This window comes from Pseudonaja textilis, chromosome Z (genome assembly GCF_049901715.1).
Source record: "Pseudonaja textilis isolate UNSWEBS1 chromosome Z, rPseTex1.2, whole genome shotgun sequence".
NCBI lineage: Eukaryota > Metazoa > Chordata > Lepidosauria > Squamata > Elapidae > Pseudonaja > Pseudonaja textilis.
Window position 1 is genome coordinate 456,180 of NC_142008.1, and position 27,633 is coordinate 483,812.

Genomic DNA, 27,633 nt, shown 5'->3' on the forward strand with positions numbered 1-27,633 from the left:
TGTGAATGCTACCCCAGCAGCTTTCTTTTCCGGAGTCAGGTCCCGAGCCCCTCCTCGACTGGTGGGACACGTAGTCTTAGCAAGGCCACTAATTCCACTTTCCGCCCCGAAGGCGCTACTCTTTAACAATAGTCAGAAGAGAGCTGAAATAAACCTCAAAGGTCTTCTAGTTCAGCTGCCCGATCGCTCTCATCTTAGAAACCTCTGACGTTAGAGCAGGCGGTGTGTGTGTGTGTGTGTGTGTGCGCGGGGGGGGATTCAGCCGATATGGACCGCTTCGGCCAACCGGTGGTTCCGGCAGTGAGTTGGCCCCACCCGCCCACCCGCTAGTCTGTCCTATATTCCCTTTGTTTGAAGCCCAGCTGAAGGGTTCACAGAGTGGACTCTGCCCCTCAGCTGTTTTACTCACTGGGGCTGCCGTAGAAGGTAAGTTTTAGAGCTGTTTTCAAACGCTTTGCGTGCACTCACCAAACCGGTGGTTACACCAGTTGAACCCCACCAGTGTGGAGCACCCACAACTTTCTAGTGTCCAGCAGTTCCACTGGTTCATTGTGCTCCCCGTTAGGAAGTTCCTCTTCTATTCCAGGTTGCTTCTCTCCTAGATGAGTTTCCATCCCTCGTTTCTTCTCTTGGCTTCTGGCGCTTTGGACAGTAAGTGGACCCCCCCGCCCCCCTTCTTTGGGGCAGCCCCTCAAATGCCGGAGTGCTGCTCTCATGTCCCCCGTCCTTCTCCCTTACTCTAGATTGGCCACTTTCAATTCCTGCGACCGTTCTTCGTATGTTTTAGTCTCCGGGTTTTTAATCTTTTTCCAAAGTCTCAAGATCTTTTTTTGTAACGTGGCGACCCCAATGGGACGCGGCATTCCGGGTGTTGCCTTACGAAGCTTTACAAAGCGGCGCGAAAACCTTCCCGTGATTTTGATTCTCAGTCTGGGTTTAGACAACCCAGGATGGCGTTGGCTCTTTTGGCTGGCGCTGCACACGGCTGGCTCGTACTGCAGTGATCGCCTGCTAGGACTCCGAGGTCCCTCTTGCGCTTCCTCTTTCCGTGTCGGGCTCACCTACTCTGTCCTTTGATAAGGAAGCCTCCCAAAACGCCCGTTTAATTTCCCTTTCAACTCTGCAATCCAACGATTGTCTTGCCACCCTCGACTCCTACGGATCAGAGGCGCTGAGGTGTCAAGTGGGGCGGCTGATACCGACATCGGTCCAGGGAACCGGTTGTTCCAAGGCTGAATGGCCCGAGGATTCCCCAAACATTTATTCGACAAGCCTGCGAGGTGATCCAGATCCGGCCCCGGATGTAGTCGGATCCGGGCCACATGGCTGTCCTGGAAATTGGAATGGGGTGGCTTGCGTCACTTGGCCCACGCTATCCCAGCAGAGACACACGTGTTCAGGAAGCGGCGGGCACATTTGCACACAGGCCCTGCCCACTCCATTCCGGCGCGCCCGCATGTGCGCAGGAGGCTGCAGATCAGTGCTGCCACCTCCTCTTCCTCGTGGATGAGGGTGATGCATCTGCTGCCCCTGTCAGCAGCCCACTCCCCTCTCCTCCCCCAGGTGGCAGCCCCACAGCAGCCTCCTTGTCACCAGCCTGCCCCTCCAGCCGTTGCTCTATGATTCTTACGCCCACTTGGGGGGAGGGCGAGGTGGAGCGCTCTGTGACGGATGGGGAGCCCCAGGGCTGTGGCTGGAGCGGTTACCACTATTGGGTGCAGAGCAGGCAAGAGTCACTGGGCAGCGGCCAGAGGGACTGACCCACCATCCAGTTGGTGGGTAGGTGGGGTGGACGTGGCAAGGATGGGGCAGCCGCAGTTGCGGCTGGAGCAGTCGTGGTGCAAGCCGGAGAGCACACGAGCATTGCGAGGCAGCGGTCGGAGAGGCCCGCCTATCCACCGCTGCACCCACTGGAGACTCCTGGATTTTATCCCTCACCTCACCCAGTCCCCACAGGCACCACCCATGTGACCGACGTCATGGTGGCCACACCACTCTGGCCCCTGTAGGACAACCACATTGCTGACCGGGCCCTCCATGAAATCGAGGTTGGCAGCCCTGCGCCTGGTCCGTTTTTTACGTCAGGAGTCGCGCTCCAAGTGGGGTATCTCTCCGGGCTTAGCTACGATTCTCACGGGGTTGCCCATCGATGGGATTCCCGCTACCTCTCCCAGATTGGGGCGTTGGCAGCTGCCTCTCAACCCCGCTGCAAATTCCTCCCCTCCTTCCAGCTCCGTTCGGTCTCCGCCAGAATCGGACCGCGATTCTCTAACGGTTGAAAAAAATTACCATGGTCCATTAATCCTGGTTCATCGTTTGACCCTGCCAGGATTCAAACAATCCTTGGCTCCATTTGTTGAGAGAAGGTATGCTGTAGTTTGGTTGGAGGTCCTCTAACCCAACCCCCGGTTCACGCGAGCGACCCTATCCAGGCCGTCCTCGAGTTATGACCACAACAGGGCATCCAAACTTGGGTCGCTAAAACCGAGGCAGGTCGTTTAGGGAACGTTGCCCGGGTTTACGACCTTTATTGCCATCATTGTGAAGTGAATCACTGCTAAATTAGTCACACCGTTGTTCAGTGAATCCAGCTTCCTGGTTGACTTGCTTTGTCAGAAGGCCGCCAAAGGGGATCACGTGACCTCGGGACACTGTGACCATCGTACATGTGAGCCGGTTGTCAAGCATCCAAATGGAAACCGCATGACCCTGGGTCAGGACAACACGGTCATAAGTGTGAAACCTGAACATAAGGCTCGTCAGCGCCGAACGGTCACTACGTAATACGTTATATGTCGAGGGCTTATTCGAAGTTCACTTAGTGACCGTTCCAAGTTACAGCAGCACCGAAGGGAACTTACCACCTTTTTTCACCCTTATAACCACGGAGACAGGATTTACATATCAGATGCTTGACTCTCACTTATGACGGTCGCAGTGTTCTGGGTCATGCTATCCCCTTTAGGTCACCTTCTGACAAGGAAGATCAATTGGGGAAAAGCCAATTCACTTAACGACCATGTGACTCATTTAACAATTGCAGTGATTCATTTTAACCTGGGTGGCCAGGCAAGTGGTGACAATGGGGTAACAGGCCCTTCACCAATGTCTCGCTTAACGACATCAATGTTGGGCTCCGTTGTGGTCGTAAGTCGAGAACTACCTGCGTTTTTAAGTGCGAGAACTTCATGTGCCAAAACAAAAACAAAAAACCAACCTCCGGGCAGTTTGATCCGCGCATTCGCAGCCGGGCGAACGAAGCCACGGACCACGCTCGGCCCTCCCGATGGCTTAAGAAAGTCCGGGCACCTCCGGCCGCACATGCGCACAAGTGCGAAAGGAGGCGCCGTAAGAAAATCCGGCCACTTTTTTCCGCCGCACATGCGCAAACGATAGCCTGGACCTCGCCCTTCCGATCTCTTTTAGAAACTCCGGGCACCTCCCTGCCCACATGCGGAAAAAGGCCAACGAAGGCTGCGACCCCTCCCTCCGCCTCCCTAAAGTTGCCATCGCGCACGCACTTGTCCGCCCAAAACAAAGTGCGGGCATCTTCACCCGCACCTGCGGAAAAGAGCGAAGGAAAGCGCGGCATTCAGCCTAAACTCTTGGAAGGCTCCTTAGAAAGCGTAAACCTCGCACCGCACATGCGCGAACGAAGGCGGCGTTAAGAAACTCCGTCACCTCCCGACGCACATGCGCAAAAGTGCGAACCAACGCGCCGACAACGCTCGCCTTCCCGAGAGTGTTGTATAGAAACCGCGGGCACTTTCTGCCGTACATGCGCAAAAGTGCGAAGAAAAGCCTGGCCCCTCGAGAGGGCTTCTTAAAGTCGCTGCACCTCGCATTTGCACATGCGCAGAAGCGCGAACGAGGGCAGCGATAAGAAACTTACGGGCACTTCTTCCGCATATGCGCAAAAGCGCCGAGAACGACTCCGAGAACGTTGCAAGGAAACGCCATCCCCTTCCGCGCACATGCGCAAAAGCGGCAACGAAGGCTTTTAGGATTCCATCCGGCCTGCCCTCTAAAGTTCCCATTGCGCACGCGCTCGTCCGCCCAAACAAGGCGGAGTCTTTCTCTTTCTCTCTCTCCCCATTTCTCCTGCGTGGACTTACGTTCGTTTTATTATTTTTTTCCCCTCCTCGTCCTCCGAATCGGACGCATGCGCAGTTGCGCGTGGGGCCTGCCTGGTATTGTTCTGCGCGCGCGCCCCCGAAAGCAAATGGAGAGCCCTGGCCCGCCCTGAGGTATTTTTTTTTTTTTTTGGCGCCAGTAATGGCGGCCGCTGAAGCGGCTGAGGCGACCTTCCGTCGTCGCCTGGCTTCTTCCCGGGCCCGCCAAGCCGTCCTTTGGACCCGGGCACGGAGCCTTTGCCGTCGGCTCCGGGCTCTGCAAGGCCGGCAGGTGGAACGGCACGTCCGGCACCAGCTGAACGGCTTGGTGACGGGCCGAAGCCGGACGCGGCCTGGTCGGAACGTCGGCGGCGACGGGGCCGAGCTGAGGCAGCTGGCGGCCGAGGCTCAAGCCCGGCTCCGGGCGGCCCAGCGGGGCTGCGACTCCGATGCCACAGAGAGCGCCTCGGCCGCCTCTTCCTCGTCGTCCTCGGCCTCTTCTTCCTCCGGCTCCTCGCTCGGGATCTCTTCGTCCTCGTCGTCGTCGTCGTCTTCGTCCTCCGCCTCGGCCGCCTCCTCTTCCTCAGACAGCGAAGGCCCCGAGCCGGGCCCCGGGCCCCGATGCCGCACCGGGGTGGGGTGAGTGTCTCCTCAGGACTGCTTTTGGGAAGGGAGGTGGAGGGGGTGTTCCACGGGTTTTTAATAACACGTGTAATTAGACCCTTACCTAGATGTGCAACGTGTGAATGGAGCCTGGGGGGGTTAGGTGTGTGAATGACGGAGCGGGGTAACACGTGTAGGTGGAAGCCTAAGATAGGTGTGTGTACACGTGTGGATGGGAGCCTGATGCGTTTTCACGTGTGAATGAAGACTGTCATGGGTGTACACATATAAATGGGGGTGTAATGTGTAATTGGACTCTGGCCTGGATGTGCAATGTGTGAATGGGGGGAGGGGGTAACACGTCTAGATGTGAGTCTGAGATTGGTGTATACGTATGAATGGGGTATGAGATGCGTTTGTGTAGACCTTTGAATGGAGCCTGACTTCTGGGGGTACAGGTGTACATGGGCAAGAGATGGGTGTACACGTGTGAATGGGTGTGTACATGCGTGAATGGAGACACAAATGGATGCATATATGTTTGAATGGAACCTGTCTTATGGGGAGGTACTCATGTTAATGGACTCTGATATTGGGTTGTATATATGTAGATAGGAGCCTGAGATGGATCTAGACGTGTGAATGGAGATTGACATGGGTGTACACGTGTGAATGGAGCCTTAGAGCGGTGTCCATGTGTGAATGGAGACAGATAGATGTGTATATGTTTGAATGGTGCTGGGACATGTGTGAATGGAGCCTGGTAGGATGTATACATGCATGGATGCGGACTGAGATGGGTGTACATATGTGAATGGAGACTAACATGGGTGTACAGGTGTAAATGGAGCCTTAGATGGATGTATAGGTGTGGATGGGAGCCTGAGATGATGTACACGTGTGAATGAAGACTGACTTCCGGTTGTACAATGGAGCCTGACTTTTGGGGGTACAGTTGTGAATAGAGCCTAAGATGGGTTGGTGTACCTGTATCCATGGGGAGCCTTAGAGGGGTGTATATGTGTGGATGGAGACTGACCTGGGTGTACATATGTGAATGGGGTCTGACTCCTGGGTGTGTACATGTTCGTCCTCCTCCTCTTCCTCAGACAGCAAAGACCCCCAAGTCGGGCCCTGGGCCCCGATCCAGCACTGGGGTGGGTTGAGTGTCTTCTCAGGGCTGCTTTTGTGAAGGGAGGTGGGGTGGTTTCCCCAGGCCTCGATGGTTTTTTAATACTTGTGGAAAGGGATTGGATTGTAATTGGATCCTGACCTGGATATGCAACATGTGAATGGAGTCTGTCATGGGAGTAGGAATGTGAATGGGGCGGGTAACACATCTAGATGGGAGCCTGACCTGTCTGTAAACTTGTGAAAGGGGACTGAGATGGGTTTGTACAGGTGTGAATGGAGCATGATATGGGTTTGTGTACACATGTGGATGGAGTCTGGGTGTGTAGACGTGTAAATGGAGCCCAGGGTGTACACGTGTGAATGGGGTCTGAGATGGGTTTGTACATGTGTGAATGGAGCCCCCACGTGTAAATGGGGACAGAGATGGGTATGGACGGGTGTGAATGAAGACTGACATGGGTGTAGACACATGTGAATGGAGATACAAATCTGTATATGTTTAAATGGTGTCACATGGGAATGGCGCCTGACTTCTAGGTATGGACATGTATGAATGAAGCCTGAGATGGGTTTGTGTACATATGTGAATGGAGCTACATATCAATGCAACCTTTCTGGGTGTGGACGTGTGTCAATGGAGCCTGAGATGGAAGTACACTTGTGAATGGACTGATAATGGGGGTGCATACACTTGTGAACTGAGTCTAAGATGGACGTATTCGTGTGAATAGAGCCTTAGATGGGTGTACCTGTGGGAATGGGGGTTTAACATGTAGATGGAGCCTAACCTGGATGTACATATATGAAAGGAGCCTGACTCTTGAGTGTGTACTCGTGTGGGTGGAGCCATGTTGGAATGGAGCCTGACCTGGGTGTACACGTGTGAATGAAGTTTGAGAGAGGTGTGTGTACATGTGGAAATGCAGACTGATACAGATGTATGTGTGTGAATGGAGCTTGACCTGGGTGTGCACATGTGGATGGGGGTGTAATGTAAGGATGGAGCCTGAGCTGCATGTACACGTGTGAATGGAGCCTGATGTTCCTTTGTATGTGTGAATGAAGCCCGAGTTGCTCTATTCCTCCTCCTTTTTGGCCTCCTCGCTTGAAAACTCCTGAGACAGCAAGGGCCCCGGGCCCCGACGCAAGACCCCGATGGGGGGAGCTTGCTCGGGTCTGGCGGTGTAACATGTCAGTGCAGCCTGACTTCTGGGTATGCACACGTGTGGATGGTTCCTGACCAGGGGCTGGAGACGTGTGCAGGGTGCCTGACCTGAACGTAAATGTGTGAATGGCGTGTATGCATGTGAATGAGGTTCTACACATGTACATGGAGCTTGACCTGGTGTTTGCATGTGGGAATGGGGCCTGACATGGGTGTATACTCGTGTGACTCAAAAGTTTGGTTGGGTGTGAATGCAACCTGATCGGGTTGTGAAAACGTGGCAATTGACCTGGGAGTAGATGTGTGAATGGAGAGCCTGCTACGGATGTACCTGTGTGAATGGAGCCCAACATGGGTGCCTACGGACCTTGACGATGAACACCTGTGACATGGGTGTGTACAAGTGGGAATGGAGCTTCATTGTACAAGTAAAGGGTCACTTGGCTTAGTGACGCCCAGCCCAGCAGCCCCCGTTGCCATTAGAACTGAATCCCACCCATCATCCTGTGAGGACCCACCCGGTCCAAGCCATTCCCCCGGCTCCCTAATGAGAGAAGGGTCTCCTCCTCTTGAACAGCCCTGCCCACCCCTCCCTCCCTTCCCCTCCCTCTTCTGCCTTTTTCACCCTGCATACTGACCATGAATCGGGTGGGTAAAATTGACGGTCTTTTGTAAAAAAACAAAAACAGATTTTTTAAAATTTAAATTGGACTTTTTTAATCGAATTTATTTTAATAAAATGCTTTTAGAGTAAAAACATCTAAAGATAGTTTTCTATTTAAGATACATTCATAATTTAGTTTATTCAGCATGAAATGGAGCTTAGTTATGTCGCCAGAGGCTATATATTCTGCTATATTGGGACTGTCGGCAAGTCAGTTGCTCTTTAAAAATTATGATTTAAATCGAGTTGATTTACTGTGAATCAGTTCTTTTTACTAGTGATTTCAATTGTGATTTTAATCGACTTGATTGAAATCAAACCCACCCTGCCACAAATCCACCATGGTGGCAGTACTGGGACTGACTCTGACTTGGTCCTCGACTTAATGATCACAAGCGAGCCCAAAACTTCCAGGGCTAAGCGAGACCATTGAGGACCTTTCTTTCTTGCTTTCAATGAATCCCTGTGGTTGCACAGTCGTTAAGTGAATCTGGCTCCTGCCCCCCCCCCTTGACTTTTCTTCTCAGACGGTCGCAAAAGGAGATCACGTGATCCTGGAATGCTGCAACCCTCATTACAGACTAATTTGAGTGTGACTGTGTGTTTTTGTATTTCTGCAACCTGAAATGGCAAAGCGACGTTACAGGTCGTCCTTGACTTAACAACCAGAAGTGAGCCCCCAAATGTTCTGTGGCTAAGGAAACCCGTGTGAAGGGAGTTTCGCTCCGTTTTAGGACTTTCCTTGTCACAGTTGTTAAGTGAATTGCTGTCGGTAAACAAGTTGCATGCTTGTTAAGCGAAACTGGCTTCCCCTTCCCTCCCTTTTCGATTTTGCTCGTCGGATGGTCACCAAAGGGGAATCTCATGACTCCTGGATACCGCGACCACCGTAAATACGAGTCGGTTGCCAAACATCTGGATTTGGATCACGTCATAAATATGAGTCGGGAGCCACGTGTCTGAATTTCGATCACGTGACCATGGAAGTGCTTATATGGTCATAAGTGCAAGCAACAGACCTAAGTCCCTTTTTTGCCAGATTGTTCTAACTTTGAATGGTCGCTAAATGAACTATTGTAAGTCAGGGACTGAATGCCGGTTGCTTAAGTGGGATGCTGTGACCATCAGAACGGAACAGACTCCGGCCTTGTGAAGGGAAAGATTGGCCATTCGAGACCCGAGCGCTTCGCGAAGGGTTTGAATTCCTGTCCCTGGCTCCAGTTCCTGCTCACCTAGCCATCAAAAGCATGAATTTTTATTTATTTATTTTATTTTAGAAAATTTAGAAAAGTCGCCCATGGCAACTCAAGATTACTTACCTGAATATAAAAACATCATATAAAAATAATAATGAAACGATAAAATGATAAATGAATAAAACAAGAGCCCAGCCCGCCGCCCCCCACCCTCCCTGCAAAAGGCTAGTGTAGTTAAACAGATTCCATTTCAGTGGGAAGCTAACGCTGTTCCATGGCCAGCATGGTGAATAAGCCACGTTGGCCAGATGACCCGTCTTCAGACAATCCTGGCTTCCTTGGTCCAGAAACTGAGATGAGTACGATGCTCTAGATTCAGACATGATTTATCTTAAGATCGGCACCTTGAATTTTGAATGGGGGACCGTAGAGATGCCACAATGGTTGTGGTTTGGGTTTGTTTTAGTGTTGCCAGCACTTCCCATGGTGGTTAAATGTGGACTAAATTGCGGGCTGGTCTGAACAGCAGGCTCCTTGGTACTCTCTGAGTTGGGTGGGTTTCTTGTAGACATGACCCAACTAGGGAACAGCATCAGTGCTAGCAGGCAGCGGTGTTCCCATAGAGGAGGAAGATTGTGAGATCTTTGCTGCTGTCTCTGAGCTTGGCTTTTTTTTTTTTTTTTGGCAAACCTTTCATGGCTGAACTAGGCAACAGCCTCTGTGCTTTAACGTCATGGGTGACGCAGCCTAAAATACAAATAATGGCCTTTTTGAAAAATCCCAATTACATCACCCTTCAATGCCCACTCGGCTTATAACTACAATTCCTGTATATTCCCCCCGCACAGCCCATCCATCTCTACCTAAGCCTTACTTTTCAATGCAAACTTACAGTCTTTCCTTTCCTTTCCCTGCAACCAGACTTCTCTGAAATTTTATCTATCTATCTATCTCAAGGGTTTTCAAACTTGGCAAGTTTAAGACTTGTGGACTTCAACTCTGAGAATTCCTGGGAGTCCTTCCTGGGAGTTGAAGTCCACAAGTCATAAACTTGCCAAGTTTGAAAACCCCTGATCTATCTCATCCATGTCTTATCTGTCTATCTATCTATCTATCTATCTATCTATCTATCTATCTATCTATCTATCTATCTATCTATCTATCTATCTATCTATCTAATGAGCCATGGTGGCGCAGTGGTTAGAGTTCAATACTTCAGGCTACTTATGCTGACTGTCAGCTGCCTGCAATTTGGCAGTTCAAATCTCACCAGGCTCAAGGTAGACTCAGCCTTCCATCCTTCCGAGGTCGGTAAACAGGACCCAAATTGTTGGCGGCAAGTGGCTGACTCTGTAAACCGCTTAGGGAGGGCTGTAAAGCACTGTAAAATGGTATATAAACTTAAGTGCTGTTGCTATCTATATATCATCTCTCAATCTCTCAATCTATATCATCTATATATATTATCTATCAATATAATCTATGTCATCTATCTACTATCTATATCATCTAGCTATATCTCTATTTGTCTATATCATCTATGTATCTAATCTATCATCTAGCTATATCGCATCTATCTACTACCTATATTTCTATCTAATCTCTATCGCATCTACCTACAACTTATAGTATATCTCTAATCTTTCTCTCTCTGTATCATCTATATCTGTTTATATCATCTATGTATCTGCCTAATCTTATATATTATCTATCTCATCTATCTTCTTTATATCATCTATCTATCATCTATTATCTCTATCTCTGTCATCTATACTTATATCTATATGTCTATATCTATGTAATCTATATTGTATCTACTGTTTATCATCTATCATCTGTATCTCTAATCACTGTCTGTCTGTCTATCCATCCATCCATCCATCCATCCATCCAATCAAGAAGCCAGAGTTTGAAAGCTTGCCAAATGACCTTCCGGAGAAAACTGAAATACAAAACCGATCGTGGCTTCTTTCGGAACAACCTAGGAGTTGGCTGCTGAGGAAAACTTGTATGGGAATGTATGTATATATGTGTGTGTGTGTGTGTGTGTGTGTGTGTGTGTGTGTGTCTGAGGCACCTGAGCTGCGTGAAGACACTAATGCCAAGTACGTATTGTTTGGATGGATTGAAATCCCTCTTAAGTGTGTGTGTCTCGATATGAAGAATGCGAACGCCAATGCTTCTGGGTGTTTTTCAGGCACCGGCTGGCACAGCGCCAGTGGGCGATGGAGAGAGCGGCCATCATCTGTCGCTGGACGTGGCTGCAAGCTCAGGTGTTGGACCTGGAGTATCGGATAAGGCAGCAGACTGACGTTTACAAGCAGCTCCGTGCCAACAAGGTAAAGGACAAGCTCCCTTCCTTGCCGGAAGCATCTTCTTACGGCCCATCTCGACATCCTGTTCATGAACCTGTTTGGAAGTTCGGAAAAAAACGGCTCACAGTGCTCCAAATGCAGACTGGGTCATCTTTACGACAGTCGTCGCAGTGTCCCGGGGTGGGGGTGGCGGGGGGGTGACCTTCCCACTACATGAGACTGACTTCACAATAGGCAGGGATTCGCTCAACAACCAGGTCGTACAATAGAGTCAAAGCTCTCATCCCAATGAGGTCACCTCATCGGGGCAAGAGGAAGTGTGGGGTTTGCTCTCTGTTTTATAAATCTACGGTCCCTTGCAGCACTGATGACGTTCCCTAGTGGGGTCATGAAACATCTGCAAGAACCCCCCCGCCCCCCAGCTCTGAGAGCACCAAGGACCCCTAATTATTTCTATTAATTCTTCCCCCCTTCCATTTATTTTGTAGATGGCTGTGAATCTACTGTCACAATCCACTAGAATATACAAGCAGAATACATAATACAAAGTGGTTTTTTTTTTCTTTCCCTCTCCCCAGGGCCCAGTTATCCTGGGCAGCCTCCAGCAGGAAGATGGGCTCAAGCCGCCAAGCCGCCTGGCCTCCCCTGCAGGGGGGATGAACTCCAGGAAAACCCCAGCCCAGCCTCCCTCCTCCCCCCACCTGAAGGTGCCCACTGGACTATCGCCTTGTATCCCTTCTTATCTCCTCCAAAATGCAGAAAAACAGGTTGGTATTGTAGCAAATGCATCCGGTCCCAAGGAGCGGTGGCTGACCCAGAAAGGGTGGGGCAGCGAATTTTGGAAAAGCTGTGTTGTCAAAAGTCCTTATTTCTTGGTTCGAATGGGGGGAAAAGAAAGAGGAGAGCTTAGATCAGGGCCATTTTAAGACAGGACTCCAACTCCCAGAACCCCCCAGCCGGCAATTTTTGGGGCTTTGTGGGAGGAGGGTTTGGAGAAAGTCATGAAGAGGAGGGTAAATCCTCCCTGCTGAAATGGCAAATAAGAGTTGAGCACTTTTCTATCGTTCCTTTTTAATGGTTTTAATTTTTTTATTCTTTTAATTTAATTTGTTTTAATTCTTATTCTCCTCCAGCTTTTTCAGTGCTGGGAAATAAAACATGTTTTTGGAACCAATGATAATAACAATAATATTTAATAATAATAATTCCATTTTTTCCTTTCTAGAATTCTCACCTCACCCAGTCCTTAAGGAACCTGGTCTGTCAAAATCACTCCTGCGCCCGCATCAATGGTTCTCCAGAGCCCCCCAAAGCCTGCCCGTCCCCCCATCAAGTCAACGGAATCAGCAACTGGTGAGTTGTCCTATAAAGATGTAAGTGGATAAAATTTATCAGGCTGTGAGTTCGATCCTAGGTGTAGAGGCAGATATTTTTCTCTCTCTCGGCACAATGAGAATATATCTGCTGAACAAAACTCTGCATCAATGACAGGAAGGGCATCCGGCCAGTAAACACTCTGCTAGCTCCATTCAGTTACCCCTGAGTAAGGGATTAAACAAAGATGATGATGCTTTAAATGGATAAATTTATAATGAACAGATCACGGGGGTAGTTATCGTACAAGATTTAAGTGGATAAAATTTATAAGGAAGAGCTCGTTGTGGTTGCCGTGCCTTTTTCAAGGTCATTTATATTTTGATCCTTTTCTCTGATTTTAATCTCTTCCCCCTTTTTGAAAATTTATCCTATTCGTATATACGAATAGGCTAGGATAAGATAAGATAAAATAAGATAAGATAACCGTTATTATTTTGTATTGTGAACAGACTTGTCCGCATTAAACATGAATTCCTTCCTTCCTTCCTTCCTTCCTTCTCTCCCTGCCTCTCTTTCTTTTTCTTTCTTCCCTCCCTCTCCTACTTTACTTCCTCTCCATCTTCCTTTTCTTCCTTCCTGCCGCCTTCCCTGCCTCCCTCCCTGTCAGTCCTTTCTTTCCTGTTTTTCTTCCTTTTCTTTTTCTTTCTCTTCCATTCTTCCTTTTTTCTTTCTTCCTTTCTCCCTCTATTCCTTCCTTTCCTCCCTCTTTCCTTCCTTCTTTCCTCCTTGTCTCTTCCTTCCTTCCTCTCCTTTACTTGCTCTCTTCCTTTTCTTCCTTCCTTCCTCCCTGCCTCTCTCTTGCCTCTCTCCCTCCCTCCCACCATCTTTTCTTTCTTTCTCTTTCATTCATTTTCTCTTTCCCTTTCTTTCCCCCTATTCATTCCTTTACTCCCTCCTTTTCCCCTTTCTTCTTCCTTGTCTCTTTTGCCTTCGTCTCCTCCTTTACTTGCTCTCTCCCTCTTCCTTCTTTTCTATCTTCCTGCCTCCCTCCCTCCATCTCTCTCCCTTCCTTCCTTCCTTCCTTCCTTCCTTCCTTCCTTCCTTCCTTCCTTCCTTCCTTCCTTTTTCTTTCTCCCCCACTCCTGCTCTCCTTCTCTCTCTCTCTCAGCTAGTTTCTCTCTCCAAGAGCTAGTTTCCAATAAAAATGTAAACGGGTGGTGCCACAATGCCATCAGGTGATTTTGTGGGGGCCACATCGCAACTCTGAATCGGACTGAAGTTCTCTTTGGTGGGGACCCATCGGCATCTTTGAATGGTCATAACTCAAGGACCCATTATAGTTGCGCTCTTCGTTTCCTGTCAATTTCTTTTGCAAGGATTCTGGGCAAGGGGGGTTATCATTCCTTCCTACACAAACCAACATCCCCGTTTAAGTTGCCTCCGGGATATTTTTTTATCGTTTTTTTCTTTGACCCTCCCAGCTTGAGCACCTGCGCCACCAGTGGCAGCTCTGCCGAAGGCCCGGCCTCTGAGAGGCACCTCAAGAAACCTCCACCGGCAAACCACAGCCTGCCCGGTGTGGCCTCGGCCCTGGACAACAGCTGCGTGGCAGCTCGGATCCGTCCCATCTGCAGGTACAAGAAGCGCCGGCTGGTGAGACTCGGCTCTATCGCTCACCTGAACCGGAAGGTAAGGCCAGAAGGCGAGGCAGACATTTCAAATGGGGTCCTTCTGAGTTGGGTGATGACCAAACTAGAGAACATCCTCAAGGAAGGAAGGGAAGGGAAGGAAGGAGGAGAAAGAAAGAAGGGAAGAGAAGGAAGGAAGAACTGGGGGATCCCTGGTGCTCTCTGAGCTGGGTGGTTTTCCTGCAGATGTTTCATGACCCAACTAGGGAACATCATCAGTGCTAGGGAGAGAGAGGGGTTTTCTCTCTGTAGACATACCATATAATCTCACTCCTTTCTACCACTGAGGATGTTCCCCCACAGAGCACCCAGGATCCCACAGTCCGTCCTCCTTCCATTCCTTTTCTTCAGTGTAACAGATTCAGAAGGGACCTGAGAGGTCCTCTAGTCCAACCCCCTACTCAAGCAGGAGACCCTTACAGAATCACAGAATGACAAGAGTCAGAAGGGACTTCGGAGGTCCTCTAGTCCCACACCCTGTTCAAACGGGAGACCCTTGACCATTTCAGACCGCCGGCTGTCCTGCTGGTTTTCTTCCAAGCCTCCCGCAATGGACCCCGCTCCTCTTTTCCAAGTCGTGAGGCCAAAGAGCGGTTCAAGTCGTCCCTATCGCTCTGCCCTCTCTCTCGCCCCACAGCCGCCGAAGCCTCTCAGCCTGAAGTGCACCTGTGAGCAGCCCAACTCCTGCATTTTGTGCAACTTCAAGGCCTCGCTGCCCCCCCTCGACCCAGAGGCCATGTCCTTGGAGGAACGCATCGCCTTGCTGGACTCCAGCTTCCACCCCATCCTCTCCTTCCCACACGGTGAGTAACTTTACACCCCCCATAACTCCTCCCCTCTCTGAAATTATTCTCTGTCCTCCTTCGCTTTTTTCTCCCCTCTGTCCTGTTAGCAGGCACAAAAAACATTTCCATTGCTAAGTGAGACGGTGAAGAGAGGCTTGCCTTCTTTTATGACTGGTCTTTACACCGTTGTTTAGGGTCTCACAGGCCTTGTTAAGTGAGCCACACGGGCTTTGGGGGAATAGAATATGGAATGGAATTGATTGGAATTAGAATAGAGTAGAATATGAATAGAATAGGATGCAGAATGGAATAGAATGCAAAATGGAATAGAAAAGGAAAAGAGAATGGAATGGAATAGGAAAGAATAGAAAATAGGATATAGGATATAGAATGGAATAGACAATAGAATTAGAACAGCTGGGTGAAATAGAAGAGAAGAGAAACTTTACTGTCGCTTTAAAATGTACACTAATCAGCATACATTAAAATGATATTTCCTTGTATTTAGCCCTCCAGAGGTAACCGTCGCGCAGATACCCTCATACACACGCACACGTATGACACAGAGAAACCCCACAGCCTTCATTCCAACATCTACATACACGGAGCAGAAAACCAAAGCTTCCTGCCAGCGTAATGAGACGCTACGGCATAAGGCATCGAAGCCGTCGACCCGTGTTACTCAAAAGAGGACAAGCCTCTTGAGTTCTGCCTCAACTTTTGCAGGGTTCCAATGTCATTTATTTATTTATTTATTTATGTTCTCTTTTTTTCAACAGGCAACCCTCTGCATTTACACTTCGAGGCCTTGCTCCGAGAAGACCACTGGCGCACCCCGAAACCCGACTTTCCGAAGCCGCCCCATGCCAGTTTGAAAGACTTAACCAACAATGTTGGCTCCCCATCACTTGCCGCTCCGGGTAAAAGTAACTGCATGTGGGTTTGGGGGCAGGGGGTTGCTGTCTCTTTGACACCATGTCCCATCTCCTGGATGGGCCTTGCAGTTCAAAAGGGAGTGGAACCAGTTGCCGAGCAGCTGAATTTCAATCGCGGGCTTGTCATCGTCATCACCTCTTTTTGGAAGACGGGGCGGTCCTTGACATAGGACCAGGGTGGGCGTGGACTGTTACCAGTTCACCTCGGTTCATGCGAACCGGTTCTAATTTTACCATATATTTCTTTTATGGCCGGTTCAATGAACCGGCAAATCCTGCCCCTGGCTGGCCCTGCCCTGCCCTGCCCCTCCCAGGAGTCTCCACGCAGCCCGTTTTGGATGCCAGGTAAGTACAGGGCCCACGTGGAGGCTCAGGGAAGGTGAAAAATGGGCTTCTTGGAGGATCCAGAAGGCCGGAAGTGGGCCCGTTTCCAGCTTCCAGGAAGCCTCCAGAGCCCGGGAGGCTGTTTTCGCACTCGCGAAGTCTCGAGGAAAGCCTCGGGAGCCCATGGAGCGCAAAAACGCCCTCCCTCCCCGCCATCGGGCTGACTAGGCCATGCCCACCGTGGCCACACCCACCCAGCAACCAGGCAGAGAACCAGTTGGTAACATTTCGGGAGCCCACCCCTGCGCACGACCACTGACTTTGCTGTGGCGGAGGAAGACGGTTTTAAATTAACGTCTCCGTCGTTAAGGGAATCCCAGCCGTTGTTCCCGTCAGTTGTCAGTGTTCCAAGCAAAGCTCCCCCCTAGAAAGCAGAACTCCCTGGTCATTAAAAGTGCTTCCGGCTTCTTTTTCCTTCGATGGGAGCCTTCCACTTTGTTGGCTCAGCGAGACCTTTTGTTTCAGTCAAAAAATGGAACGTTGCCCCTTTTTACGACCTGTCCAGTCGTGTGAAGTCAATCGCTCTCAGGGTGAAAAGTTAGTCCCCGTGGTCATTAAAGCAAATCTGGGTTTCCCCATTGATGGAAGGTGGCAAAAAGGGTCTGACCCTCGTCATAAATACGAGTCAGTGGCAGAGCGTCTGAATTTTGATCCTGTCAAGGGTGTAAGTAAGAAACACAGTGCCAAGTCCCTCGTTTCAGGGCCGTTGGAACTTCAAATGGTCGTAAGTCGAGGGCAACGAAGAAGGCGGACCTCTTTTCTCCAAATGACGGGAAAAGATTTTTCTCAGGGCCAGAGAACCCAGGTCGTTCATCGGTTGGCAGAGAACGGGGTCGACGGTGGAATCCCAAACCCTCCAGTACATAGTCTCGGTTACGACAGATTTGACTGACTTGCCTTTCTCTCTCTCTCTCTCTCTCTCTCTCTCTCTCTCTCTCTCTCTCTCTCTCTCCCCAGGTACTCTGTTGAAAGGATTGGCCGGCTTTGGGCTTTGCGCCCGGCGCCCCGTGCCCAACAAACCGGGTGCTCTGCACTCGGCGCCGCCTCTGTGCCTCGAAAACTCTCCTGTTCTGCATGCCAATCACGTGCCCCCTCATCCTGCCACAGCCGGCAGCAGCAGCAGCTCCGCCTTGGTAAGTGAGCCGGAAAAGGGCCATGTGCAAAAGGCAGCCCACAACACCGTAGCTGTCGTCGTCCTCCTCCTCCTCCTCCTCCTCCTTATCATCTACCACTTCTTCCTCTTCTTCCCCCTCCTCCTCCTTTCCCTTCTAAGCACTGATGATGTTCCCTAGTTGGGTCATGAGGCGTCTGCAAGAAAAACAACCAGCTCAGAGAACCCCAAGGAGCCCACAGTCCTCCCTCCCTCCTTCCTTCCAGCACTAGTGATGTTCACAGATTTTCTCCTCCCTCCTCTTTCTCCTCTTCTCCCTTCTAGCCCTGGTGACGTTCCCTAGTTGGGTCGTGCAATGTCTGATAGAAAACCACCCAGCTCAGAGAGCATCCAAGGAGACACCACCCCCCCCAGTCGTTCTCCTCCTCCCTGCAAATCCCACCCCCGCAATCCTTGTAACACTGATGATGTAACCGAGCGGGGTCATGAAACATCTTCAAGAGAACCTGCCCTCCCCGTGCCCCTGCTCAGAGAGACGCACAGCACACCCTTCAACCCTGAGCTACACACACCCTGTAATAGGAAAGCACCACGCTGGGCTGTTGCCTTGTCTCCATCCCGCCAAAATCCCCTCGCAGGTCACTTAGCCCAACCCCGTCTTAAGAGAAACCCCTTTTATTCAGAGGTAAACGCCCCTTCACTCCTGCGAAGTGGCAAGATTTCTGCCCCCCTCCCCTGGCGTCTTTTGTTTGTTGCTTTGTTTCACCGATGGTGTGTTGTGGTGTGTGTGTGTGTGTGTGTGTGTTTTTCTCTCCCCATGCAGCCTGCCAAAAAGAAAAAAGTGGAAACTTCCTACGATATCAACAACATCGTCATACCAATGTCCATGGCCTCCGCCACCCGGGTGGAAAAATTGCAGTATAAAGAGATTTTAACCCCCAGGTGAGTTCCTTTTGATTTGATTTGATTTTACAATATTTTAGTTTTACAGCATTTTACTGTATTGTATTTGATTTTATTTAATTTAACTTCATTTATTTCATTTATTTTATTTTAATTTTATATTTTATTTTATTTATTTCATTTATTTTATTTTATATTTCATTTGATTTCATTTATTTTACTTTATTGTATATTTTGTGTTATGTTATTTTATTTTATTAGGGGGAGGGTGTGAAATCTCAAATTGATTTCCTGAGGAATCCAGAATCTGGAATTTTAAAAATTGAAGACGAAGAGTAAGTTAATTTGAAGGGAGGAGTGGGGAAACCTCACGTCTCAGTCCCAGAAGGAATTCCATTACAGGGAATTCCAAAGCTGACACCTCGACTTCATGACCACATTTTTTTGGCTGAGAAAGATGGAGGTTAAGGGAGGACAATCGGTTGTGAAGTGGAAGTGTCGGGGAAGTGAGTTGGGCCCCATTTTATGCCTTTTCCTACCATTGTCATTAAGGGAATCCATGCAATTGTTGAGTCGCACAGTTAAGCGAAACAATTCTCAGGGAGTTTGGCCCCATGTAAGGACCTTCCTTGCTGCCGACGTTAAGGGAATCACTGTGGTTGCTCATTGAATCACACAGTGGTTAAGTGAAGCTTTGGCTAAGTGAGTTTTGCTCCATTGTCAGACCTTTCTTGCCACCGTCATTAAGGGAATTCGGGTTCAGTAAATCACGTGGTTAAGTGAAGCATTTTTCAGTGCTGTTTGCCTTGTTTTAAGACCTTCCTTGCCACTGTTGATAAGTGAATCACTGTGGTTGTTAAGTGAGTCACAAATCGACCGATCCATAACACCCCCCTCCCTTTTTCTCTCTCCAGCTGGAGAACAGTGGATCCCAAAGAGTTGGTGATCTTAGAGGAAGCAGACATGGAGGTAAAGGGTGTGTGTGTGTGGTTGTGGTCGATCCCCAAGCTTGGGATGTGTGTGTGTGTTTCTAAATACACATTGCACAACCCGCAGCCACAATTTGGGAGTGGAAGGAGGAGGGAGGGGACAGGAGACGCCTGGCGTGGTATGATGGGGAAGGACAATGCAGGGGCCTGATGACATTCCTAGTTGGGTCGTGAAATGTCTGCCAAGGAAACAGCGAGGCTCAGAGATTCCCCTCAGTCGTCCTCTTCCTACTATGACTACTACTACGGCTATTTCTCTTTTTTCCTCCTCTTCCTTTTCTCCTTCCTCCTCCCTGTCATCTTCTCCTTCTACTTCTCCTCCTTCCACCTCCTATTCCTCCTCCTCCTCCCTGTCTTCTGCTTCTTCCCTTTCTCCCTCCTCTTGCTCTCCTTTTTCTTGTTCCTCCCCCTCCCCATCAACTGCTTTTCCTCTTTCCTCCTCTTCCCTTTCTCCCTCCTCCTCCTCCTCTCGTTTTTTTCCTCCTACTTCTCCTCCCTCCTCCTCCCCTCTAGTACTACCCCTCCTTCTCCCTGTCTTCCTCTTCCTCCTCATCCCTTTCTCCCTCCTTTTTTTCCTTCTCCATCTCTTTTTTCTTCAACTCCTCCTTCCTCTCCCTTCTTCCTACTCCTTCTCCTCCCTTTCTCCCTCTCCTCCCCCTCCCCTTCAACTGCTTTTCCTCTTTCCTCCTCTTCCCTTTCTCCCTCCTCCTCCTCTCGTTTTTCTTCTACTTCCTCCTCCTCCCCCCCATTTATTCCTCCTCCCCTTTCTCCCTGTATTTTTCTTCCTTCTCTTCCCTTTCTCCCTTTTTTCTTCTTCTCCATCTTTTTCTTCAACTTCTCCTCCTCCTCCTCCTCTTTTTCTACATTTCCTTCCTTCTCTTCCCGTCTATTCCTCCTTCCTCCTCCCCCTTCTCCTTTTCTTCCTCCTCCTGCTTTTCCTCTGTGTCAATCCCCTTCTCTTCTGATGCTGTTCCTAGCTGGGTCATGAAACGTCTGCAAGAAAACCACCCAGCTCAGAGAGCCCCAAAGGATCCCACAATCCTCCTTCCTTCCTTGTCTTTGCTTCTTTCTTTCCTTCTCCTTCTCTCCCTCTCTTTCTGCCTCTCTCTCCCTCTCCTCCTCCCCTCCCTGCAAACGCCCTCCCGTCTAGCACTGATGACGTTTCCTTATTGCGTCATGAAATGTCTGCAAGAAAACGGTCCAGCTCAGAGAGCACCAAGGACCCCCACAGTCCTCCCTCCCCCTGTTCCCCCTTCCAGCACTGATGATGTTCCCTAGTTGGGTCATGAAACATCTGCAACAACAACAAACAGCTCAGAGAACAACCAGGGACCCCACAATTGTTTTCTTCCTACTCTTCTTCTGCCTCCTCTACTCTGTGAAACCAACACCCACCCCACCCCCTTCTAGCAGTGATGCTATTGCCTGGATGGGTCATGAGACGTCCACGAGAAAACCACCCAGCTCAGAAAGCACCAACGATCTTACAGTCGACCTCCTCCTCTGGCTCCTTCTCTTCTTTTCCTGGTGCCCCCCACCTCCATCCCATCATTTCTGTGATATGTAGAATTATATATGTGAAAATATAAAGCAATGGTAATGCCATTTTTAACAATTTCCAAACTAGATTGGAGACCTTTTGACCTTCACTTTTATTTTTCTTCTAGCTGGAAGACACTTCGGATGAAACGTATCTGACCTATCACCAAAAATTTGAAGAGCTGGAACGAGCCCGCTGGGACTCCTGGACCGGAATGTCCTCCCAGAGACGAGGAAACAGGTTAGCGGTTCCCACGAGCTCTTGCCTGCCCCTCCAAGAGAGAGTCTCTTCCCACTCAGAGAGATGAGCTGCTACTTCTAGACCAGGCCTTCAGGCTAAAGAACAAACTTCTCAACTCGCCTCTTAGTTTCCCTACCTTATAAGCCTCAGCATGGTGGGCAGCTCCTGGGGAGGTCTTAAGATATGCTGAGGTTGCAAATGGATTATCCAATTTTAGAGGGAGGGAGGGGGTGTGTTGCTACCGGTGCTGGCAGCAGAGTTGGACAGTGAGGAGGTTGGGGAGGAACATGGGCCAGTCCTGGAGTCTGGGGAAGGCTCTGCGTCTGAGGCAGAGATGGGGCCAGGGCCGTCCCACAGTTACCAGCTGCCTTCAGAGTCGGAGATTCAGGGGGGCAGAAGAACAGCTGGAGCCTGTCCTCAATGTGTGTATGCACAGAGCTGCCAGAAGAAGGGAACAGCTAAGAAACAAGGGAGTAAGGACACAGATGGATGGTGAATGGCCCCTCCCAGAGGGATTAAAAGAGGAGCGAAAGGGGAGGGGGCTTTTGCAGGAAACAATTTGTTCGTTGCCACAGTGGGAAGATCTGTCTGTGCATCTCAGAGACTCCGTGCCGAGTCCTTCCTTGTCAGCACTGCGTTTGGAAACATTTACTTGGCCGCCCTCCAGGCTAGGTCGGGGCTGTGCTCCTAATCACACCCTTGAAAGGCTGTTGGCCAGGCCCTTGGCGGAAGGCGAATGCAAGAAATTCGCCTTCCTTTAATAAAAGGGGTTTTGCCGGGAGAAAAAAATCTGCTTAGTGCTTTTGGGGGGAAGCTGAGGTCAGAACAGATAGATGGATAGATAAGATGCTAGAGTTGATATGGTTGGATGGATAAGATGATAGCAAGGGAGATGGGTGGATGGGTAAATAAGATGATACGATAGATTCTTCCATCCATCCATATATATAATCTCTCTAGCTATCATCTTATCTATCATGTCATCCCATCCTTCCATCTATCCAATCTGTCTAGCTATCACCTTACCCATCCATCCAATGTGTATAATCTCTATCTCTGTATCCATCCGTTCATCCATATCCGCTCTCCAGCTGTCTTATCCAACCATCCATCTCTCTACCCAGCATCTTCCCATTCACCCACCTATTCCATCTCATCCATCCATCCTGTATAATCTCTCTAGCTATCATCTTGTCCATCGATCCATCCATTTATATCATGTCTCTATTTTATCCACCCGTCTATCCCTCTACCTATTATCTTCCCATTCATCCACCCATCCATCTCTATCTATATATCCATCCATCCATCCTGTATAATCCATCATCTTATCCATTGATCCATCCATACACGGTATATCGTCTCTAGCTAGATAAGATAGCTAGAGAGATAGATTATACAGAAAGGATGGATGGATGGATGGATCGAGGTGGATGAATGAGAAGATAACATGATAGGTAGAGAGATGAGATGGATGGATGGATAAAATAGAGATATGGATGGCTACAAAGATAGATGATACAAATTGGATAGATGGATGAGATGGGATAACAGCTTGAGATGAGATGGACAGATGGATGGAGAAGATGTATAGATAAGATACAGAGTTAAATTATATAGATTAGGGCAGGGGTCAGCAACCCACAGCTCTGGAGCCGCATGTGGTTCTTTCCTCCCTCTGCTGCGGCTCCCTGTTGCCGGTTGGCTCCACAATTGATAGGGCTTTCGGTTAGGACAGGTAGAGGAAAAAGGATGCCGCGCTAGGAGGAGACTCTATGGTGGGGGATCCGCCATAGAATCTGGTCGGCTCCAGAATTGAACGGGGGACTTCCGGTTAGGAGGTTTGTGGCTCTTTTGAGTGTTTAAGGTTGCTGACCCCTGCTCTAGTTAGATAGCTAGAGAGATAGATTATTACAGATTGGATGGATGGATGGACAGATGAATGGGAAGATAAGATGATAGGTAGAGATTTGAGATGGATGAATGGATGGATACGAAGATAGCGATTATACACATTGGATGGATGATAGCTAGAGAAATTGGATAGATGGATGGATGTGATGACAGCTAGAGATGAGATGAATGGATGGAGAGGGATGGATAGATAAGATAGAGACAAATTATATAGATTAGATGGGTGGGTACATACAAAGATACGTGATAGGTGATTGATGATAAAGTAATAGCAAGAGAGAGAGATGATAAATATAGGATGGGTGGATGGACAGAGATATAGCTGAAAGGGGGTGGTGGTGTTGAAAGTACGGATTGGATGGACAAACGAATTGCCCCTGGCTGGCCTGGGAATCCTGCTCTAAGGATGATAATGCAGCAGAAAGAAGCCTCGTGTATCATATAGCATCTCTCCAGTCTAAATCAAATTCTTCAAAAGGGTGGAGGGCTTAGAAGGGAGAAGTCACAATTTTCCAAACCTTTGTCTGGTTTTCTATCTCTCTAGCATATCTCTTTTTCCAGTGTTTCACACACACCCCAAAACGTGCCCCTCCCTCATTTGATCTCCTCTTGGAGGCACCCCTGTCCGCCATTGGGGTGCAAGGAATAAGACACACACACACACATACACACACACACACAGCTCCATCCACCGTCCCAAGATCTCTTTTGAGACTCTGCTAAGTTAAGCTTCCTGCTTAATGGGGTTCTTGTGTTCCATTCTCCTTCCAGGAGCTCCTCCCATAAAGCCGATGGGCGCTGGATGCCTCCTCCTGGCTGCCAGGACAGCGTGCCGAACAGCCTTCACTACCTTCAGGATGCCAACTCTCCCACTGTATCGCTCAGCCCAGACCCCTTCAACATTCCAACGTCCCTGGTGTTAAGAGGCCGAGGAGGGAATTCCTTCAGTGAAGACTCTTCCTTCAATACAGACGAGATCCAGGTGAGGCCATTGGAAGCAGTCCTCGGCTTAGGACCATAAACGGGAGCAGAATTTTGGTCGCTGGGATACGTGGTCGCAAAGCACAATGTCGTAGATTAACGGTAGCAGTTCTGGCAGTCCTGATTGCTATCATTAAGCAATGAGCTCGTATAACTTCAGCTTCCTGCTGGCTTCCCCATAGACTGCATAGGAGAAGCCAGCAGGAAACATTGAAGATTGGTATTACAGGTAGTCCTCAGTTTACAACTGTTGGTTCAGTGACGGTTCAAAAGGCCCAACAGCACTGAAAAAAGGACTTAGGACCATCGGTCACATCAAAATTCAGACATTTAGCAATCCATATTTAGGACAGATTCAATATCCCGGGATCCCCTTTTGCAGTCTTCTGATAAGCAAAATCAGCGGGGGGAGCCAGATTCGCTTAACCATCTCCAGGCTGGCTTCACCACAGAAGAGAGTCTGACTGAGTGACATTGGTGAGCAACGGAGCAAAACTCACAACAGCTGTCTCGCCTAGCAACCTACATTTTTGGCTCAATTGTGGCCATCAGTCACAATAGTTGTTAAGTGAATCACTGCAGTTGTTGACTAAATAGCAGAGTTGCCAAGGAAATCAGTCTTCCCGATTGACTTTGCTGGGCAGAAGATGTCAGAGCATTTGCAGCGTGACTACTATTGTGAGACAACGCAGCAACAAAACAAAGCACACAGAGGCTTAGACATTTAACAGTGATTTATATACAAGACGTATTCAGAAATATACGTGGTAGGCAAATACCTGACAAGCAAGCTATCTTCAACTACACAGAGAACTTTGCACAAGGAAAGAGAACATGCCCTCTAACGGCTGCCTTTATGTAGACACCTCTTAAAAAGGTAAAGCCTTCCATGGACCCATCCATAGTCTTAAAAAGGCAGCATCAATGCTGATTCATCCTCATTGCATCAGCCTTACATTGCATCACCCTTACAGCAACTGGTCAGCTCTTAAATCTCAATACCTTAACAGAAAGAGAATCACGTGACCCCAGTCCACTGTAACCATCATAAATATGAGTCAATTGCCAAGCTTCTGAGTTTTGATCACGTGACCCTGGGGAACGCTGCAACGGGTCATAAGTATGAAAAGCGGTTATTAGTCCCTTTTTTCAGGGCCTTGGTAACTTTGAAGATCTCGGGTGTTAGATATCAAGGACTAGTACTGTATTCCCACAGAAGTATGTCGTAACTTCAAATGGTCACTAAGTACCATGTTATCCCCGAAAATAACACTGAGTCTTATATTAATTTTTGCTCCAAAAGATGCATTTGGACTTATTTTCCAGTTAGGCCTTATTCTGGGAAATACGGCATTAAATATGTCCATTTGGATGACAATCTTAACTGGGGCTTATTTTTAGGGTATGGCTCATATCACTGAGCATCCTGAAAAATTATGCTAAGGTTTATTTTCCGGTTAGGTCTTATTTTGGGGGAAACACGGTAACTGCTCATAAGTCGAGAAGAACCAGGATGGGTTTTCCTTCGCTGAATTCTCCTTCTCTCCCACTAACACTGCTGTTCTTCCTCTTCCTCACCTCTTCAGAATGTTCTGCCTTGGGAACCCCGCACCTTCCCACTTTCCGATGCCGACTACCGGGCGCTTCACGACTCCTCCCACAAAACCTTTGGCCAGCAGTGGGATGAAGCCTTGAGGACTAACTACATGAACACCGCTGGCCTCTCTTACCTGAGAGAGGCGTTCCCGGCGAAACGTCCGGGACCTCCCGAGGACGGTGATCGGCAGCACCAGGCCGAGCCACGTTGCTTCATCGCCTCCATGCTGAATAACAGATGACCTCTCGGGCTCCGGAGAGAAGACGTCGGGAGAGTTTCACCCACACTCTAGAGAGGCATCACCGAGCTCAGCTGGCAAGCCAGGCGCCAGGAAAGTCGAGCACAACGCGGAGGTCCATCTTTGGACTAGGGAGTTCCCCACGACCGGCGAGAAGGGCCGGCAGGGGCCATTCGCCGAGCCTCTGTGGGGCGGGAGGAGGGGGTGACCTGGAGAAGCCCATCGGTAGGTGGGAGAACTCGGAGCACCACACAGGAAGGAAGGTTAGGGGCTGCGGGAGACAACCCACCTACCTCCCCAAAAAGGGAAGCAGAGAGGCTGCAGCACACACCAAGAGGAGATGCTTGGAACGGACACGGTTGATGGGAACCTCAAAAGCAGGAGGGAAGTGTGGATTAATTGGGGAGATTGATTAGTGGACGATAGGCTTCGTCCCCCAGAGCCGCTAGTTAATGGGGTGGGGGTTGCGAAGGAAAGGTTCTGCAGGGAAGCGCGATAAATTTTATCATTTTGATCTATGCCGCTCTGGAATCCACGGTGTTCTGAACACAAAACTCGTTCTGGAATCGGCGGTTTTTCCTATCTCTGAATCATGGTTTCTCCTGATCTTTTTGGGAGGGGAGAAAAAAACAATCAATCATGATTGCTACCGATGCTTTTTAGACTCTTCTATTCAGAAAAGCGGCCGATGCTATGCAGTTGTACGGAAATGCTAATTTAATCAATAAAAGGAACTTGACCAGATAATAACATGGGCTCTGAAGTGATCATTGGGGGTAGGTTTGGGGAGGGGGTTGGTTGCAAATATTCTTTGAACATCATTTTAAAGATATTTTTTAAAATATCTGGATATCTCTTCTCGGTCATCCAGGTCATGGATGTTCTTTATCAAGAACTGGACTTTCTTGTTTTTTTCTTTGAAGAGGTTTTGCTCCTCATTCGAGAAGCTTCTTCAGTTCTGGTTAACAGTTCAGTTTTTCCTTTAAAGAGGTTTTGCTTCTTATCCGTGAATCTTCTGTTCTGGGTAACAGTTAAGTTCAATTTTTTTCTTTGAAGAGATTTTGTTTCTTATCCGAAAAGCTTCCTCAGTTCTGGTTAACAGTTCAGTTGTTCAGTCAGAACTGAAGGAAGCTTCTTGGATGAGAAGGGAAAAAAACCAATTAATAATCCTTGCAGACAACTGGTCATTTGTATTAGAGAGTCACTGAGACTGCTTGGGGTTTTTTTCTGTGTCCTCAAGGTCACCGGAGTAGTGCACACGGGTGTGGAGCCTTCTTGGAACTACCGAAAGGACCCTTACAGCCTGGAGACTCCATTTCCATTTTGATTCTCCTCCCCCTCTGGAGCAAGAAATGGCGGTTATAGGAACCCTACATCATCGAACTGAATGCCTGCCTACCAGTTCCTCAGACAATATGGCTGCTGTTGAGCTAGCTGGGAGTCGAAGCCCATCCACCCATAGGGAGGCTGCCCTGGAGTTCATCACGGTGTGGTGGAATGTAGTCTGGATTCCCAGGAGGGAGGGACCGAGACGCATCAAGCCAATTTAAAGGCTGTCCTCCCTAAGTTCTATCAGTACATAGACTGTCCCCCTTGAATCACGTATATAGGAACATTATGCATGGATACAGGACCGTGGTGGCACGCAGAGCCATTACTGCCGGCACGCGAGCACTCGACCAGAAAAGGTGTAATGCGCATCTGCGCGCGCTGCCCACCCACCAGCTGATTGTCAGGTATCTGCGCACATGTGCAGGGCGCACGGTGGCACGCAGGATACATGCATGCGAAAAAGCATGCAGCACGCGTGAGAAGGTCGCAT

At 49.1% G+C, this 27,633-nt stretch overlaps 1 protein-coding gene across 1 annotated transcript; it reads left to right on the top strand.

The window, feature by feature from the left end:
• The first annotated feature begins 3,979 nt into the window (after nucleotides 1–3,979).
• Nucleotides 3,980–26,555, top strand: LOC113449932 (KAT8 regulatory NSL complex subunit 1-like). The gene is made up of 13 exons (XM_026721053.2): nucleotides 3,980–4,751; nucleotides 11,072–11,213; nucleotides 11,768–11,956; nucleotides 12,415–12,542; nucleotides 13,988–14,195; nucleotides 14,832–14,997; nucleotides 15,759–15,899; nucleotides 17,256–17,431; nucleotides 18,233–18,351; nucleotides 19,227–19,281; nucleotides 20,969–21,081; nucleotides 23,767–23,977; nucleotides 25,563–26,555. The coding sequence occupies exons 1-13, from the start codon at nucleotides 4,276–4,278 to the stop codon at nucleotides 25,812–25,814; spliced, it is 2,376 nt and encodes a 791-aa protein (XP_026576838.2). The 5' UTR covers nucleotides 3,980–4,275; the 3' UTR covers nucleotides 25,815–26,555.
• The last annotated feature ends 1,078 nt before the right edge of the window (nucleotides 26,556–27,633 follow it).